This window comes from Triticum aestivum, chromosome 1D (assembly GCF_018294505.1).
Source record: "Triticum aestivum cultivar Chinese Spring chromosome 1D, IWGSC CS RefSeq v2.1, whole genome shotgun sequence".
NCBI classification, from domain to species: Eukaryota; Viridiplantae; Streptophyta; class Magnoliopsida; order Poales; family Poaceae; genus Triticum; species Triticum aestivum.
The window spans coordinates 12708030-12726095 of record NC_057796.1 but is presented as its reverse complement, the minus strand read 5'-3'; the positions used below and the strand labels follow the sequence as shown (position 1 = coordinate 12726095).

General features: G+C 46.1%; 2 protein-coding genes across 3 annotated transcripts; both read right to left on the bottom strand.

The window, feature by feature from the left end:
- Window positions 1–71: 71 nt before the first annotated feature.
- LOC123179957 (DEAD-box ATP-dependent RNA helicase 17) lies at window positions 72–4076 on the bottom strand. Its single transcript, XM_044591871.1, has 10 exons — window positions 3828–4076; window positions 3315–3387; window positions 3103–3212; window positions 2570–2713; window positions 2272–2380; window positions 1804–2165; window positions 1645–1718; window positions 1213–1517; window positions 660–906; window positions 72–527 (listed from the first exon to the last, which is right to left on the bottom strand). Exons 1-10 carry the CDS (start codon window positions 3985–3987, stop codon window positions 273–275), a joined length of 1839 nt encoding a protein of 612 aa, XP_044447806.1. The 5' UTR covers window positions 3988–4076; the 3' UTR covers window positions 72–272.
- A 6982-nt stretch (window positions 4077–11058) lies between these two features.
- LOC123179956 (uncharacterized) lies at window positions 11059–16308 on the bottom strand. Of its 2 annotated transcripts, none has more exons than XM_044591870.1 (12): window positions 16118–16308; window positions 15215–16011; window positions 14351–15046; window positions 13962–14223; window positions 13599–13827; window positions 13332–13482; window positions 12985–13231; window positions 12630–12886; window positions 12420–12552; window positions 12176–12333; window positions 11817–12059; window positions 11059–11647 (listed from the first exon to the last, which is right to left on the bottom strand). In XM_044591870.1, the coding sequence occupies exons 3-12, from the start codon at window positions 14900–14902 to the stop codon at window positions 11285–11287; spliced, it is 2595 nt and encodes an 864-aa protein (XP_044447805.1). In that variant the 5' UTR covers window positions 14903–15046; window positions 15215–16011; window positions 16118–16308; the 3' UTR covers window positions 11059–11284. The 2 variants fall into 2 exon arrangements, with proteins under 2 accessions (XP_044447805.1, XP_044447804.1); XM_044591869.1 differs by having other exon boundaries at window positions 15215–16005.
- Between the last annotated feature and the right edge of the window lie 1758 nt (window positions 16309–18066).

Below are 18066 nucleotides of genomic sequence, written 5' to 3'. Positions count from 1 at the left end.
CGTGAGATTTTGTTATTTCGTGATTTCGAGCGAGCAGTTGCTTCCAAACGGACGAACAGACGAGCATGAGGTTGACAAACAAGAGTTATGATCAAAGATAATCAAACATTTTACATCCAAGGAAACGTAACAAAATCCTGTGATTGCACAGTAAATTAGTTGTCTAGCTCTCGTGAGTTTCTTGCAAAAATCGCTGCTGCTGTTAGTTTCATGATCCACCATCCATCAGGTGCTGTCTCCTGTGTGACGATCTTCTATTACCATATGGGAATTCACTTTTTGGTGGGGAATTTTCTCCGCTTGGTCGGTCCTTGTCCTTCGCGTTTCTGTTCTTTCTTCCTCTTCTTGAGTTGCACCTGGTGCGACCTCCCGACCAGCGAGGGTTGCTCCTTCAACCCGAAGCTTCTCGCGACATGTCCCAGGTGGAGCTTCTTCACCATGAAAATCTTCTTCAGCTCCCCTCGGTGGGCGGTGTAGGCGCGAAGCCAGGAACAGAAGGCATCCCTTGCAAGCTTATTTGTTGTGGCCTGGATAAGAGTACATGATAGCACATTTGTTGAGATCCGCAGAAGCATGATATTTTACAATAAAGAAGCAATCGGAGCTGTTCTTCTAGCTATGCAAGAGTCAACTGAAGGAAGGAGAAAAAAATGTGTTACCTCGGATGCGACGTAATTTTCCAGCGTTCTCTGTACAGAGAGTATCCATGGGTGCATATCTAAAGATATTGGCTTCCTCTTGAGAGGCTTCTCTCCGTTCACAGGGAAACCGTCTAAAACCTTTTGGAAGGGGTATTCAGTCAGAGATACACCGTGTAGCTCTAGGTCTTTCAAGTAGTCGAGTTCAACAGGTTGGAGAAACAGGAGGGCCTCTCCCTTTTCACCAATCCTTGCAGTTCTTCCAACCCTATAACAAACAACTGATGTTATTGAAACTCAAGCATACCCAGAAGAAGATGCTAGTGCAGACGAAGTATGAGGTAAACTGTCTTTATTAGCTTATAATATCAAATCTTCTTAAAAGAACTACAAAACGCCACAGCATTTCACAAGAAAGAGCTAAACAGTGTACAAGATTGACAGTAATGAAGAGAAAGAACTCTGTGTGTTTGCTTCATTCAGTTGCATATGAACAAAGAATCTGGCAACAATTATGGAGAAAATATGAGACCAGTATAACCTAAAAATGCATGACATGAGATGCTTAAGGTACCTGTGAACATATTCGGAAGCCTCCCCGGGTGAATCATACTGTATGATGCACCTAACTTTGGGAATGTCCAGGCCTCTAGCAGCAACATCGGTACATACAAGGATTGCAGATTTTTCAGAACTGAATCCCAAGTATGATTTTTTGCGGTCTTCCTGGTCCATGTTACCATGTAGACGGAACACTTTGCAGCCAAGAAATTTTTGCTTCTTATCTGTGTCTAATGCGAGGCCACGGCTCCACTCAAGCTGGCTGAGTACAGTGTGGTGGAAATCTACAGCGTCACATGTTGACATGAAAACAACAACCTGCAGAAGAAAGATGAAACTAACTCAATTCTCAGGACCTCCAGAGCGTACAGTGTGACAAGCAAAACTTGCGGTGAAAAAAAAAGGCTAGTGAAAGTTAAACAGCTTCATGGTATATAGAAAATACCTTCTGGGACACTTGTCTTTCAAATTGAGATTTCAGAATGGTAAGGAGAACCGCAAGCCTCGAACCACATGAAACTGCATAAAACAGAAAACATTGCAGTAAGTACCAAAGCAACACATGGCAAGCATGTAAAGTTCCAAGCAAGCAAATTTCCGCTACCTTTAACATATCTTTGAACCAATTGTGCAGGAAGCTTAAAATCATCAACTGCAGGTTCCACTATATTATTGTGCTTGTCAGGTATGTCCTCCTCATCGTCAGATAATAAGGAAGTGTGCTTCTTCCCTAGGGCACGGGACCTCTCAGAAGGCTTCTTTTGTTCGTCAAGTCCAATCATGACTGGGTTCTTTAAACTAATGTTGGCCAAGCGGTTCACCTTTTCGTTGAGAGTTGCTGATAAGAGAAGGTTTTGCCTTTGCATAGGGTCAGTTTTGCTTTTATTCTCATCAGAAGCATCGGTCCTGGAACCCAAGAGCCCTAGTATATCCTCGACTGCTTTTCCAAAACCAAGCTCAAGAATGCTGCATGAATACAAATAAACACCATTGCAGTAAGAGTTGTGTCCATTGGATAAGATATCTTGTATGGAAAATCGTCAAGAAAATGATGAGTTTATGACTAGCAGACCTGTCAGCTTCATCGAAAACTATCCAGCGCAAATTTGAATAAACAAATGATGAAGTATGCTGTAAGTGGTCCAGAAGGCGCCCAGGAGTGGCAATTAGGATTGATATTCCTAGAGAAAATACATGGAGTCAAAATACAAGATTGTATAAAGGCAACATTTTACTTCCTCCGTCCCAAAATAAGTGTCTCAACTTTGTACTAACTCTAGTACAAAGTTGTACTAAAGTTGAGACACTTATTTTGGGACGGAGGGAGTATATGAGAAGTTGCATCAACTCCTTGACGGGACAAAATATACCTTTCCGCAGTCTTGCTTTCTCTTTTGATCTGCTCTCACCACCCATCACATACCCAGGGACAAGCCAGTGAAAACGATGCACCAACTGCTGCGTGATCCCATAAACCTGCAAGCACAGCTCCCGCGTTGGAACAATTACCAACGCTGCAGTAAAATAATTAGTAACATCATTCAGAATATCGAGGGTTCTTCAAGAGACAACTACTAGAGTGATTTACAATTTTGTAGTTCCATAGAAATTTGATAGATGAGTTTAATCGGGGACCCTTCATATAGCAACTGATAGAGTTCAATTATACAGTTGTATGATATGGTTTCTTTTGGACCTTTCGGTTATGTTTCAGCCGACATATCAATCAGCTATATCAGCAATTTTCCTTATATATATAAACTGGTAACATAGCTGAACTCCAGCAGATATAACCACCAACCAAATTTAATGACCCCAAAAACTACCATGATAAACAGAGCATATCCACCACGTATATGCAACAAAAAAAAAGGAACAAGAGCAGAGCGCAACGAGTCATTACCAAAAGTTCCATGAGTTCTCTCGACACGAGGCTCCCTCATCTGGAGGAGGTGGACGATCGGCGCGAGGTACGCGAGCGTCTTGCCGGTGCCAGTCGCCGCCTTCACGAGCCTGCAGTTGGCGGACGCAGAAAACAACAAAGAAACCTTTGAATACAGAAGCAGCACTGTAGTTTATGCAGATGAGCAAAATGAGGTTCTGATGGGTGCATACAGGTGCTGCCCTGACATGGCGACGGGAATCGCCTGTGCCTGGATCCGCGTCGGCCCCTGGAAACCCATCTTATCTACACCAGAGAAACGAAAACGGTAAACTATCAGCAAAGCAGAAGGGAGTAAGAAGTACATTAGTTTCTGCAGAATGTGTTGACAACCCATCCCTATGCTTGCAGGCTGTGTCTGTGCTCGGCAGGATACAGAGACATACACCCTACCGCGGCGTCCCAATATGCAAAATCTCACCGAAACATGTGAGTTCTTCCGCTAGATTTGACCCAGCAACCAAGAATTTGATGGGATACTCGTCCCAGCTTGGGACGGAGAGCCATGAAATTTGCATTCTTTCTGCACTAATTCGATGGGGTACTGCTAACTAATTGCCTCGATCAGTCGCTGCTTCGATGGGAAGCTCGAACAGGAAGCAGAAAACACATGGACGACGGTAGATGGAGGCGGCTAGCGAGCCACGGAGACATGGGGAGTTGGAGAGGGGGAGGGAGGGAGGGACCTTGGAGGTGGGCGCAGAGGGTGGGGTGGAGGCCGAGGTCGGCGAAGGAGCGCGAGGAGAAGAGCCCCTCCCCGTCGTCTTCATTTGCCTTGGCCTTGGCCTTCGGCGCCGCTGGAGCCGCCGCCGGCGGCGGCCTGCCGAGCTTCCTCTTGGCGGCCATGGAGAGAGAGGTCGCGGAGGAGGAGAGGGGAGGGGTTTAGGGCGAACCGGAGAGGGAACAGGGGAGAGCTTTTTCCGCCTTCCGTGAGCGTTTACGTACAGCACTGAGTCGCGTTTGAACTGGGCCTGGGCTCTGTCACGTTAGACCCACCTTCGTCAAGCCCAGAACTCATCCATGAAAAATAAGACCCCTCCCCACACCAGAAAAAAAAAAAACCGACCCACATTCGTCAGATGAACAAGATGTCCCTGCTGTCCAAAAGGAAGAGGTGCCCCCCTAAATGAAATCATATGAACACGATGTGAATTATATGTCGGGTGAACAAGCTGCGATTGTTTTTTTTTTCGGAAACAAGTTGCAATTGCTGGTGACCCGTACAAAAATATGATGCTTCTCTCGATGGAGATCAAAGAAAATACACCATTGCCTGCCCATTTCTGTCGTTCTCGTCAGGGTGAAGAGTATTCATTTTGTTATTACTAGTAAGCGTGCACGTGCAATGCACGTCTTCATTAACACATAAATTGTACTCATTTATATGCAATAAGGGCATACACACATAAAAATATGGAAGTGGCCAAGTGTAAATCGACTAGAAATGAAAATTTAAACTGGGCCAGTCGATTCTTTCCGGCCATCCGATGCAAAATGAACAACACGATCCCTTGTTCAGCCTGGGGAGTTTCTTCTACCTCCGACAATTTCTTTCCCCAGCCGTCCCATGGACCACCGGCCGGACCGCCAACCACCACCGTCCGACCCTTCCTGGAACCTCCTCCCACCACCGTGCCGCCGCCGCCCCAGCCATCCCTCTAGCCCTGGGCCTTGCCTGTTTTTTCTCCGGGAATCTTCATCATCGCCGTACTGCCGCCCCCACCACTGTCGTGCTGCCTCCCCCACCCCAACCCTAAGATAGATGATGAGGTAGCTTGCCAGGAAGCTTCTTCCTCCCCTTCGGTGAGTTTCTTCCTCCTCTTCGCCTGTCTCTCCCTTCAACCAAAATCGACTGACCCGAATTCAAAAGTCAGGCGACTGACATGTAGCTATTGTGTAAATATATATACCTCGTGCACATCAGAGATCATTTTTACTGTTAAAATAAATGTATAGAAGCGGAAATATCATCTATTGATAAAAAAACTAAATTGGACAAGACCGGATGCTATATCTGACTTGACCAAAAGGGCTAAAAAACCAACTAAAAAAAGAGAAGGTAAAAGAAAAAGACACATCGGACGCCCCCTCTCAGTTCTCCTCGCCTCGTCACCTACCTTCCCTTATCCCTTCACTGTCTCCCCACTGCTCCCTATTCCATGGTGGCCACAAGCCCACAACTCTCTCTCTCTCTCTCCTCAAGCCGCCCCTCCTCTTCGTCCCCACCGCCGGCGCGAGGTCTCGCACTCTTCCCACTCTTCTCATCCCCTCCTCGTCGAATCGGTCGCCAAAGTGCCCGAGGATCCGCTCAAGCTCGGTCTGGTTGCTGGGCGCCGGACGAAGGCTGACGCGGAGGCGCGGGAATTGCCTCCACCAGATCGGCGGCTGTGGCAATCATGTGTCGCAACCTCCGCGCCTGGTGCCTTCCTTTCCATCTCGCTCGTCGGCGGCTCCCACCACCCTGTGCGTGCGACTGCGCTGCGCCCTGTAATGCCCATGTGCGGCAGCTGTGCCTCGGTGGATGGTCCCCTGCAAGTGCAAGCCGGTGCCGGTAGACGATCTATTCCCCACTTCGGCTTTCATATCTGCTTATTTCTGATTTGAGATACTCCCCATTACCCACTTCTGCTAATCCCTAATTTCTATCCATTCCTGAATATACATAGGTAGCTCAGTAGTCTAGTTTAAGTACTCCCTCCGTCCGAAAAAACTTGTCCCAACCTTGTTCCTCAAATGGATGAATCTAGCACTAACTATATGCTAGATACATCCATTTGAGGGACAAGCTTTTCCGGACGGAGGGAGTATGAGTCATTTTAGAATCAGGGAGAAAAATTAGAAGTTGTTCGATTAGATGTTCTTAAATTGGTTGCAGCAACTGTTATGAGTGGGGATTCTAGTTAGTTAATATTATTGAGGCAACCATGCTGCGATAAAGTTGATTGATTGGTAGATTTGAAATCTGGGTGGCTAGGGGCGCTAGGGACCAAGACAGATGAGGTTGATTTGGCTTGATCCTGCCAAAGAAATTTACTTCTTTTTTGAAAAATGAAAGCATGTTTTTAGAAGTTCCCAAATGCGAGCTTTATATAGCAAATAAAAGAGGATCAAGAGAAGCATAGTAGGATAAGTATGTATGACTCTAGGATAATACAGGTTGAAGAGTGAATAATTGATAGTGTAGGATAATGATGATGCTATGCTGTCATATAGAGGACGGTGGTTGGCTAAAAGAGCTTATCACCTCAAAAATTCCTTTTCTTGGAATAACTTGCTTTATTAGAAGTCCATAAACATCTCTGGCATCTTCAGTACTACTTACGACAGCTACACAAGTGGTATTCATGATGTAGCACAACCTTTTAGATATATTTCTTGTTGTCCCGGAACCCCGGTTATATCAGAAGTGTGTTTGCAGGCTTACAAGAAATGGATATTGAAGACCATCTAAGAGTCAGGGAATTTGTTCGATCCTAAATTTTTGGGACTCTGAAATAAACACAAAGATGGGAATGGGGAGGCATACCTGCCTGCCATATACATCAACCCGAAGCTTTTGAGCATTGTACAGAACAAGTAATTGACAGGTTTACTTCATGATAGTCTTGGATTTGGTTTGGCCAAAATGATCAAGTACTTACTACATAATTTCTGAATTTACCAATTATTTTTTGAATGCATCAGTTAGACAACGGTGATACATCAGAGCGTCTCTTTAATAGAAACGACTTAATTTTGGAGGAGGACTACCCCGTTCCCAAATCCTAGCTCCGCCGTTGATGATACCTGAATTTACTTTAGTAGATCTTCTCTTGTAAAATCCAAACTGTTTCCGAGCCTATATGTTTTGTTTCATATTGTTGTTTATCATGCAATACTTATCCTGCAGCCATCTGATATGCAAATTTGATAATAGAAGATGACCAAATTTGTGTACAGGAAAATGCATATTCTTGGACTGGGTTTTCTTCTCCACTCTATTGGACCAAGTTACAAATAGATCATACTTACTGGGTTTTATTCATTCAGTCATACAGATTCGAGCACTATACTATTAAAACAATATGATGGAGGGCTTCAGTTTGATGCACTGTTAAAATTCATGTTCAAGTCATAGGAGGTAGATCTATTATGGTTTGTACAAAATTGATACATTCATCATCACACTATTGTAAATATGCAAATTTGAGTGAAGAGCATTGTTATAAAGATGCAAATTTGACAGGGATTAGGGAAGCAATGAAGTATGCACATATATGTTAAATAGAATTTCCTTTAAAATCAGGAACTGATCGCCCCTATCACATTAACCCAATTGAATATCCTGTAAAATTATACCATGTTCCTTTGGTGCAGGCAGGTGCGTTGCCTGAGGAGTTCGTCGGCGCCGATGTCGGCGCCTGTGGAAGGCGGCGATGGCCAACAGTGGCTGGGCGGCGAGGGCACAACAGTGGCTTGGCGGCACCGACGTCTGACTGTAGTGTGCATCTAAACGGCGACATCAAAGAAGACATCGAGATTAATTGGGATGGAACTGGCCACGTATTGCGCACAAGAGGATAGTCTGCACCTGCATTGGCGAGAAGCGCGTCGTCGCGGGCGTCGTCCGCTACGCATGGCGGCGATGGCGCAGGACAGGCTGGGCGGCTGCGACGTACGTCCGGGTGGGCAAAGGCTGGTAGATCGAGCTGATTCCCGTAAGTTTAGACATTTATTGTGAGGCAGACGTGTTAATTCCCATTAATTGTGGCTAATTTTCTGTAGTTGATTGGACGCGAACGCAAAGGGTGGAACTGTTTTTTTTCGGGGGAGGTGCAACTGTTTGATCGATGGCAGAGTTTTGTCCGCTCATGTAAATCGCTAAACGTACACAGGGGAGGTCTGACTTTTATGTGGACGGTTAGATGCCTGATTCTGGGGATGGTAATTTGTCTTGTTTGGCCTGTGTACGTTTAACCGGGTGGGCATAGTGAAGAATATGTTTGCTTGTTTAATAGTAGTAGAGATAGAGATGAGCACAGGCTCAGATTACTTTTACCATACACGGCGCCGAGAGAGTATCTATGCACTATAGCGATGCCAAGCTTCACATGACGCCATGAAACCAATATCAAAATATAGTGGAAATAGTAACAGAAAGAGGGTTTATTTTAATGAGTACTAAAAAAATTCAACCAAAACCATATATCTATTATAAGCGCAAGGAAAAAAGAAGAAGAAACTTTGAATAGTGCACCTCCTTTTTTTTAGTGAGTGACGTCAGAATTTTTAACAGATTGTGTTCTCTTTTCTTTCTATAGTACCCCCTCCGTCCGAAAATACTTGTCGTAGAGATGCATAAAAATGCATGTATCTAGAACTAAAATACATCTAGATACATCCATTCCCCCGACAAGTATTCCCTCTTTTTTTTTTACATCTGGTTAACACTGATGTCCATGTTGTAAACAAAATTCAGAGGTGTCTACACTCCTTGAACATTGGTACAACTGTATTGCTCAATTAGGAACCTTGATAATGACTTAAACCAAGGCCAGCGTTCCTAATAAACCTTTCATTATATGTCTGATGCCTGGGGCTAATCGACTTACCATGGCTGTTGCTGGGAACAAAACACTTGGTTTACATCGACACCACAGCTCAGTAGTCAGTTTAATAACAACACCCCCTTCCTCTCCCTCCTCCTCCAAGCTGCTGATGTTCAGGAACTTTGTGGATCGCAATGAGCTCAAAGAGTTGTTCCTCCATGGGCGACAATACACTTGGAGCAATGAGCGTGAGACGCCAACGCTGACTAGGATTGATAAAGCCCTGGTGTCGATCAGATTGAGTAAGACTGATGCTCGGCCTGGCTTCGCTGGAGAGGACGATTGCTCGACAGCGTTCGAGAATGAGGTGGCTTCAGGAAGGGGATGCTACATCTAAACTGTTCTTCCTGGTGGCCAACGGACGGAAATCTAAGAGAAAATCTATCCCTAATGCTAAACTACAGATTTGTCCTTGAACCAAAATCTAAGCCACTTCATATTAGCCATCTGGTCAACTTAATACTACACATTATATCATGCAGTATACAAAATGTACCCCTAAAAAAAGGTATACGATAGGTACCAAAAAAATCTTTAAAAAAATCTTCGTAGTATGAAAGAGTTGCAAACGAGTCCTGTTCGAGTGAGTTGGAGTACGCTCAACTCAACTTATACTAAGATTCGACCAAGCTCAAACCAAGCAAAGCTCAAGGTCGGGCTTTAAAAAGTGCCTCGTGCTCAATTTGTAACGATCTCGAGCCAAATTCAAGCTAAATAAGATGATATTGTTTTAATAATCTAAGATAAATTTTCAAACAAGGCAGACCACAACACAACTTTTTATATAATTTAACCTTTTTCACCATGAGATGAAGGGCCGCCCTTCCCTCCCCTCCCGCGCCTCCGGCCGCCGGCCGCGCGCGCCCCACCTCCCCCCCCCTCCCGGCCCGCCCCCGCGTCGCCTCCCCGAGCGAGGCGACCGGGGTCCCATCTTCCCGCCCCCCAGCGCCTCCCCCTCCCCTTCCCTTCTTCCCGCCGCCGCCGACCTGCGCCACCGGGCCCTTTGCGCGTGCGTGGTGGTGGTGGCGGCGGCGGCCTTCCCTTCCCCGCGCGCGGTGCCATGGCTCGGGTGGTGGCGTCCCTCGGTGGTGCTCCTCGGTCGATGGTGATTCCGGCAGCGGCGGCTGCTCCAGGCGGCGCAGCTCCGGGTGGCCTAGAGGCGGCGGCGCGGCCACTTGGCGGCGGGCCGGCGCGGTGGATGGTGGCGGCGCCCTCCCGGCCCAGATCTGGGCCTTTTGGGCCCTATCTGGGTCTGGGCCGGCCTGACTCGGTCTCGCATGCGACGGCTCCGGCGGGGGCGCTGGTGGCGCGGCTCGTGCGGGGGGTTGTGGAGACGGCGGCACGTCTACTACAGCTCGACGACGGGTGCTTCACGAGCCCCTTTTGGGCTCGGCGGGCCTCGAGGGCCTGGTACGCTACCCTTGTCACGTCCGGTCGGTGACTGCCGATGGCGGTGGAGGTTGTCTCCTCCGGCGTGGCTGCTGTCGCTGCCGCTCCTCGTTCCCGGCTGCTCCCTCTCATCCTCGTCGGTCTCGCTTCGATGACCATGGTAAGGCGGCGGTGATGATGGCGAGACTGTGGTGGCGCACGTTTCGTGGGTGGCTTGTCTGGTGGAGCGCGTCGGACCGTTCGGGATTGTGGGCGTTTGGCGGATGGGAGAAATCCGTGCCGGCTTGCCGGCACCGACGCGGTGACGCCCGTGGGCGCCTTCGTTCCTTCTTGAAGGGCGCCGGGTCTTCCCCTTCCCCACGCCCCTCCACGTACCGGGGGAAACCCTAGGACCTGCCAGGACAGCAGCGTTGTCGTCGTCGTGTTCCTTCCTGAAGGTGCTGCTTGGTATGCGGAGGTTCGAGGTGCCTGGTGCGAGGTGGTACATCTCCGGTGGGCGCAACGGTTTCGGGTTATCATCGTTTTCGTCGATCCGATGCCGTTGACATTATTTTCTCTCTTCTTTCTCTTTTGTTTCTTTTGGGCATGCTTGTGCTGTTTGCCCAGCATTGGACTATTTTTTGTATCGAGCGGTTGCTATATCTATATAGCGGGGCGAAAGCCTTTTTCTTAATAGCAAGAGATCATGGATAAAGTAGGAAAAGAAGAAAACGAATGTGTTCCTGCTCTCAAACTTTGGCCAAATAACATGATATTTAACACATGGCTGACAACATACCATATTTGGGCTAATGTTTCTCCATATTTAGTTAAGCTTCCATGTTTGCTATTAGGTAAAATGATGAAAAATCGGATACAAGATATATGGTAATATATTTTTTGCTATCTACTCTCTTCATCCTATAATATAAAAACATTTTTCAAGCTAGGGACAGAGTAATTATATGGTAATAAATTATCCCATTTCTTTTTGATATGTATTAAAATTATGATATCGAAATATTGAGCTAAAATCGAGCAAGACAACATTTGCTCAAGATCAGCTCGTTTCTCGATCAAGCTACATAAAGTGTTCGTACTCAGCTCTTTTCCTTTAGCCGAGCTCGACTCGAGCAAAATATGAGTCGATCTCGAGCGGCTCACGAGGCTCGAGCTTTTCTTGCAGCTTACCGTATGCGAGTGCGGTGCGTGCCACCACAAATCAAACAGACGGGGGGATGATCCGTCTCAATGATTTCGTATATGCATTTACTACAGCCGGACTGAAGTCTGAACGTGTTGAACAACGACAGAGCGAGCTCCGCGCACGCCAGAGAGGAGGACTCGTTGAGGATGCCGGCCGCAGACAGGTCGATGCCGGTCTCCAGTGCTTCTGCAATGATCGGCATCATCGGTCGCATCGACAAGATAGGGTCAATGCACCATCTCACCACGCCGCAGATCACCGCCAGGTCCTTGGTCCGGACATTGGCCAGCTCGGGGTCGACCAGCTTCCACATCTCCCCGGGCTGCTGGAGGTACTCTTTAGCCTGAAAAAACGTGTGCAGAGAATCGGAATGAGCAGTGCAAAACGTTGGCTGCAAATGACTTCTTCAGCTAGTGAAATGATAGACTGACTCCATATTCCATTATATGTTTATGTAATCTTTTTGTAGGGCTTGCACTGTCAGAATGATTTAGAGAAACAGATTGACTCACCCAGTCAACCAAATGGCCCTTGTCCTTGCAGTAAGGAAGCCGCCCACTGATGATCTCTAGTAAAATCACTCCAAAAGCAAATATATTGCTTTGCATGTCAGCATTTTCATCCTCTGCAGAGTCCGGACTTGGGAAAGACGGATAGTTTTGTTTGAGGCATGGAAAAGCAGATTTGTCATTTAACTGGCCGAGCGCCTTCTCATGCTTTGAAAACATGATTTCCCAGCATTCAAAATAAACCAGCTGCAAACAAAATCAACAACAGAAGAAAATTAAGGTCGTTGTTAATAAAGATATGGCTAGGACATGTCAGAAAGATTAGTAGTATCCAGGTATACTAGCATGTGCGCGTGCCATACCTTCGGAGTAAAATCTTCTGTAACATAAACTGAATTGGAGTTCAGCCCTGATATAGGAAATGGAGGCTGCAACTCCGTGTGCAAATACCTTAAACCTTGAGCGATGCCGATGGCTATTTTCATTCGCCTAAGCCAACATAATTGGGATGCCTCCCCATCTACATGAAATTTTTGATATCAACATAAGATCCATTGTAAAATGCAGTAATTGAGTTGCACGTAAGCACAAAAGAGGCTGCCTTACGGTGTAAATGCTCGTATAGTGTTCCATTTGATGCATATTCAAAGACTACCATCCTCGAAAACAGGTCCTTTTCTCTGCAATACCCCAGAAACTTTGCTATGTTCTCATGGTTCAGCCTTGCCAGATCAACAACCTACAAGATTCATCTCATTTAATTTCTTGATAAATTAAGATAAATAGAGTTTTTCCTGTGTAACTTTAGAGGGCTACCTTGTTCTGGTAAAGGAGTTCATGCTGGCTAGTCCAATGACATTCCAAGACACATACTGATATAACCGAAACCTCAGGCCCATCCTTCATTGTTCCTTTGTAGACCAAAGTCCCCGGAGTTGAGCCTATAACGTTGCTAAAACTTTCACATACTACTTCAAGCTCCTGCCGACTTAGCTTTGGCAGACTTTTAAGCATATATTTCTTCTTTTTAAGGAAAAACCTCCTCCATGCTAAACTTTTCAGCACATCAGAATCTGAAGAAAGCATGAATGAACACATTAACAACAATATATACAAACAAATTAATCAAGTTATGGACTATTCCATTTTTTTTTACAAACTTAATACTGACCAATCGATACCACTGAATCAGCACTTCTGGAACATATGGGTAATGTCGTCGCATGGCTAATGCTGCAATCAATAATTTTTGGTCCTTGAAGCATATTGATAATTTCCGTTATTGTAGGCCTTTCCGAGCGCTCAGGGTTCACGCAGTTTAGACCTACTTGAATGCATGTTTTTACTTGCTGCAATTCTATTTCGAGAGATCTATACCCTGGTGCCCACCCTAACATATTTCTCCATTTTTTAAGTGCCTGTGAAATCAGAAAAAAAAGTTTAAAATGCTCATGCTCAGAGGTATTGCCCCGTTGAAAAAGAACCTCTATCATAAAATGTGAAACAAAATTTTCTTACAAGCTCAATAAAGTCATCTGAAGATGTTCGAGTAACATCTGGGTAGTCCCTGTGTCCTGTTACTATCTCCATAATTATCACACCCAAACTGAATATGTCCGACTTTGGTGTAATAGTACCTCCATGTAAAAATTCTGGTGCCATGTAACCGCTGAATCAAAACATGAGCAGAAATTTGAAGTGTTATGAAAACACATCTTATGACAACAAAAAGGTAATGAATCATTCTCGAAAATAATAATAAATTAAGAAGTGGCATTAACTCACAATGTTCCATCACGAGACGAAGTGCAAATAGTTTGTTCTTGATCAAGCAATCTTGACAGACCGAAGTCTGTAATTTTCGGCTCCATACTGTCATCGAGCAATATGTTGGCAGGTTTTAGGTCCAAGTGTAAAATGGGCTTATCATTCTGCTCATGGAGGTGACATAAACCATATGAAATCCCCTTAATTATTTTGTAGCGTGTGCTCCAGTCAAGTCCAGAAGATTCATCTGCATTCTCATTTGTAAGCAAAAGAAGAGCTTTCTGACAAATACCTTTAACTCGATCTATGCTCCAAGTTCACAAACTATGGTCTTAAATACAGATGAAACAGAGAAAGAACAACCCATATTGAATGACGTACCTGATAGATACATATCAAGGCTTCTCTTGTGAAGATACTCCAAGCAAAGTAACCTTTCCGTCTGCTCAGCAAAAACGTATTTCCCATTGAACTCTACACACGCATTTTGTATTTCATAACGATAGCCTATACATCGCACTATATTGGGGTGCTTGAGCTTCATAAGATGATAAACTTCATTCTCAAACTGCTTCTGTGGGCCTGGCAATAATGATGGCATCATCTTTTTCACAGCAATCATTTCCCCATTTTGCAGCACACCCTGGTTAATTAAAGATGATCTCCTATTAGTAATAGATGGATGTCCCTTAGTGGATCAACCATAGTTGCATATATCCGAAAGGTAAGTGTGAGGCAAAAGATATACATGACGGCAGGCAATGTCTTACCCTATATACCACACCAAAACCACCTCGGCCAAGCACTCGCTCATCGGAGAAATTATTTGTGATTTCTTTCAAATGCAGCAGCGGTATGCTGTGCGGTGTTGAACTTTGATTTCGTAATATGCTTTCGAGGTTATTAGAAGCCGTGATGGAGGTGTCATCGGTGATGTATACTTTGAGGGCCAATGTGCCTTTCACATGCGACAGCAGCCGGCGCTTCTTCAGCACATATGGCACCACGGCGGCATCAGCGAAGGGCAGGAATGAGGCCCCGGCAACTCTGACCTTGCCAAGGTCAACGACCTCGGATTCTTTGACTCTGCTGTGTACTACATATGCATCAAGAGCTAGCTCGGGAAGAAGCGATGGGTCGGAGACGTCGAAGTAGAAGCGCTCGTTCCACACTGGGTTCAGATCCTTCCCCTTGGTGGCGGTGCGGAACCGCTGGCCGTCGAAGCAGAGCTCGACATAGGCGCTCGAAGAGCCTTGCCCATCCTTGGGCATCAGGCCCTGAGCACTTGTGACCTCCACGACCAACTTATGTGCCGCCGCCATCGTCTCCGGCCACGCTGCAGTTTAATTTTACCAAAACGTGCTGCACAGAAAACAAAGCACCGCTGGCACCATGCCTGCAAGTAGGACTCCTTCCATTAACTGTCTGCTAATATAAAGCCTCTGAATTCTTGAAATCCGTTTAGTCTGGAAAAGAAACAATTAGGTTCGCAATAGTTCTCCGCCAATTAAACAGAAGACTGGAGTGATAAGAAGGAGATACAGTACTTGGATTAGAGCCTTTTTCTCTCAAAAGAACAGAAGAGAAAGAGGATGATGAATCTGGGAACAATTAATGGTTTGGTCACCACTCACCAGCAAGGGATGAATCCAGAGTCTGGATAGGAGGCGCCAGTCCAGTAGAGCGGATCGAGGCCGGAGACGAGGAGTCCTCGATCGACCGACCGTTGACCCACCTTCTCCCGTGCTTCTTTCTAGCTACTGGGAACAAGCAGGAAGGAAGCAGTGCGAGACGCCCCTCCCTTAACAGTTAACAATGCAGAGCTCCAGCCATATACACACGGTGTCCTTGTCGTCATCCACGATAATAAAATACGTATGCTGACTGTATATTCGCCAGACAAGTTGGTTGGTGTTCACGCGCGCGCAAAGCCCAGCCAACGCACCATTGCCCTGCTCACGCGACAGCCTCTGTATCTGTATGTATGTACGTGGAGGTGCAGCCACAACACAGCAACTCCTTTAACCGGCTGAAGAAGAAGAAGAAGAAGAAGAAGAAGAAGAACTAAGAGCATCTACAACCACAATGGGTAAATCTGATCTTTTATATGTCCGCGGACAAGTCTGGACGTCCGCTTTGAGCCCCATTTTCATTGCAAACAACCACATCCCCGTATTGACCTTCCCACCTTCAGGCATTTTAACAAGCATGTTGTGTGCGACAGCAGAGAGCACACGACGGACGTCATGGCGGCCAACTCACCGGGCGTGCTACCCGCCTAGCCAGCGCCGGCCGGCCCTCCTGGCCGTGGCGGCGAGCGAGCGCCAGGATGCAGTGCTCCGGACGTGGCGCTGCTGGGCGATCGGCGCAAGGTACGCGAGCCGAGCGTCTTGCCGGTGCCATGCCAGTCGCCGCCTTCACAAGCCTGCAGCTGACGACACAAGACAATGAAACTTCTCCATACGTGGCTGAGCGAAATGAGGTTCCCCGAGGCGACTACGAAACCAGTACGGGGAATCAAAGAGCAAGGGAGGGACCTTGGAGGTGGGCACAGAGGGTGGGGTGGAGGCGGGCACAGAGGTCGGCAAAGGAAGCGCGAGGAGAAGAGCCCCTCCGCGTCCTTCTCCTTCACCTTCGCCTTCGGCGCCGCCGGCGACTTCCCGAGATTGGCGGCCATGGAGAGGTCGCGGACCGAAGAGGGAACCGGGGAGATGTTTTTCCGCGTTCCGAGAGCGTTTACGTACTACTGAGCCGTGTTTTAGCTGGGCCTGAGCTGTGTCACCTTAGGCCCACCTTGTGAAGCCCAGAATTCATCCAAGAAAAAAATAAAATAAATCGGTTTTCTCAATAATAATAATAATAAATAAATCGGACCCACTTTCGTCGGATGAACAAGATGTCCCTGCTGTCCAAAAGGAAAAAGTGACCCCCAAAATGAAATCAGCTGGACAAGATGTGAATTATATATTGGGCGAACAAGTTACAATTGTGTTTTTTTTTCATTGCAGGAAAAAGTTACACTTGTTTTTTTACGAGAAAACTTCCGATATATTCATCTTCAATCATGACAGTACAGCGAGCTTCGAGAGAGGTCGCGGAGGAGGAGAGGAGGGGAGGGGTCTAGAGAACCAGAAAGACCTTTTTCCGCCTTCCGAGAGCGTTTCCGTACTACTGAGTCGTGTTTTAACTAGGCCTGGCCTGTGTCACTCGAGGCCCACCTTATCAAGCCCAGAATTCATCCAAGAAAAATAAGACCCTCATATGTTTTTAATCAGGCCCACTTTCATCAGATGAACAAGGTGTCCCTTCTGTCAGGAAAAGGTGCCCCCTAAATGAAATCAGATGAACAAGATGCAGAATAGCTACACTTCAGTCGACTGATCCAACTTTGGTGGGGCGGTGGCGTGGGGATTCGCCGGAGAAAAAGCTCAGCACAACGGGCCTAGAGGGATGGCCGGGGCGGCGGTTCGGCCGGTGGTGACTAGCGGCTCAAGGGGAGCTGGAGGTTGAAGAAGCATCGTGGGCCTTTGATTTCGCATCCAACGGTTGAGAAATCGACTGACCACAAATGAAAAATTCAGCTGACTGATTTCTAGCCATTTCCAATAAGATGTTACTTATATATTGGGTGAACAAGTTACAATTGTTCTTTTTTTCAGGAACAAGTTACAAATTGTTGGTGACTCGTACAAAAATATGATGCTTTTCACTATGGTAACCATTGTCTGCCCATTTCTGTCATTTTCATCAGGGTAAACGGTTTTTATTTTGTTCAGAGCACGAAATCAGATTACTTTATCATATACGGCGCCAAGAGAATATCTATACACTATAGTGATACCAAGAAACAAATATCAAAATATAGTGAAAATAGTAACAGAAAAAGGGTTTATTTTAATGACAAGTATTAGAAAATTCAACAAAAATTGTCATATATATCAACTATCAAGTGGAAGGAGAAAAGAACAAAAATCCTTTGAATAATGCGCCTCCTTTTTATTTGAGTGACCTCAGAATTTTCACCACATTGTGTCTCTTTTCTTTCTAGCAGTATAGACTGCATCTGGATGTGCATTTTCATGACATGATGACTAACACTGCTGTCGATGTTGTAAACAAAATTCAGAGGTGTTTACACTCCTTGAACATTGGTACAGCTGCATCGCTCAATTAGGAACCTTGATAATGACTGAAACCAAGGCCAGCGTTCCTAATAAACTTTGATTATATTGTCCGTTGCGCGGCCGGGCCTAGGGCTAATCGACAGGATGACGGCTGCAATCTGGATCATCCTCTGTCACAATCACCACGGCTGTGTTTCGGGAACAAAACACTTTGTTTACATCCACACCACAGCTCAGTACTCAGTTTAATAACAAGACCCCTTCCTCTAGATCCCTCCTTCTCCAAGCTTCTGATTTGATCCTGCTGCTGCTGCTTAATAACCAACATGTGTGTTTCCCTGCTTTTGCTACTTGCTCAGATC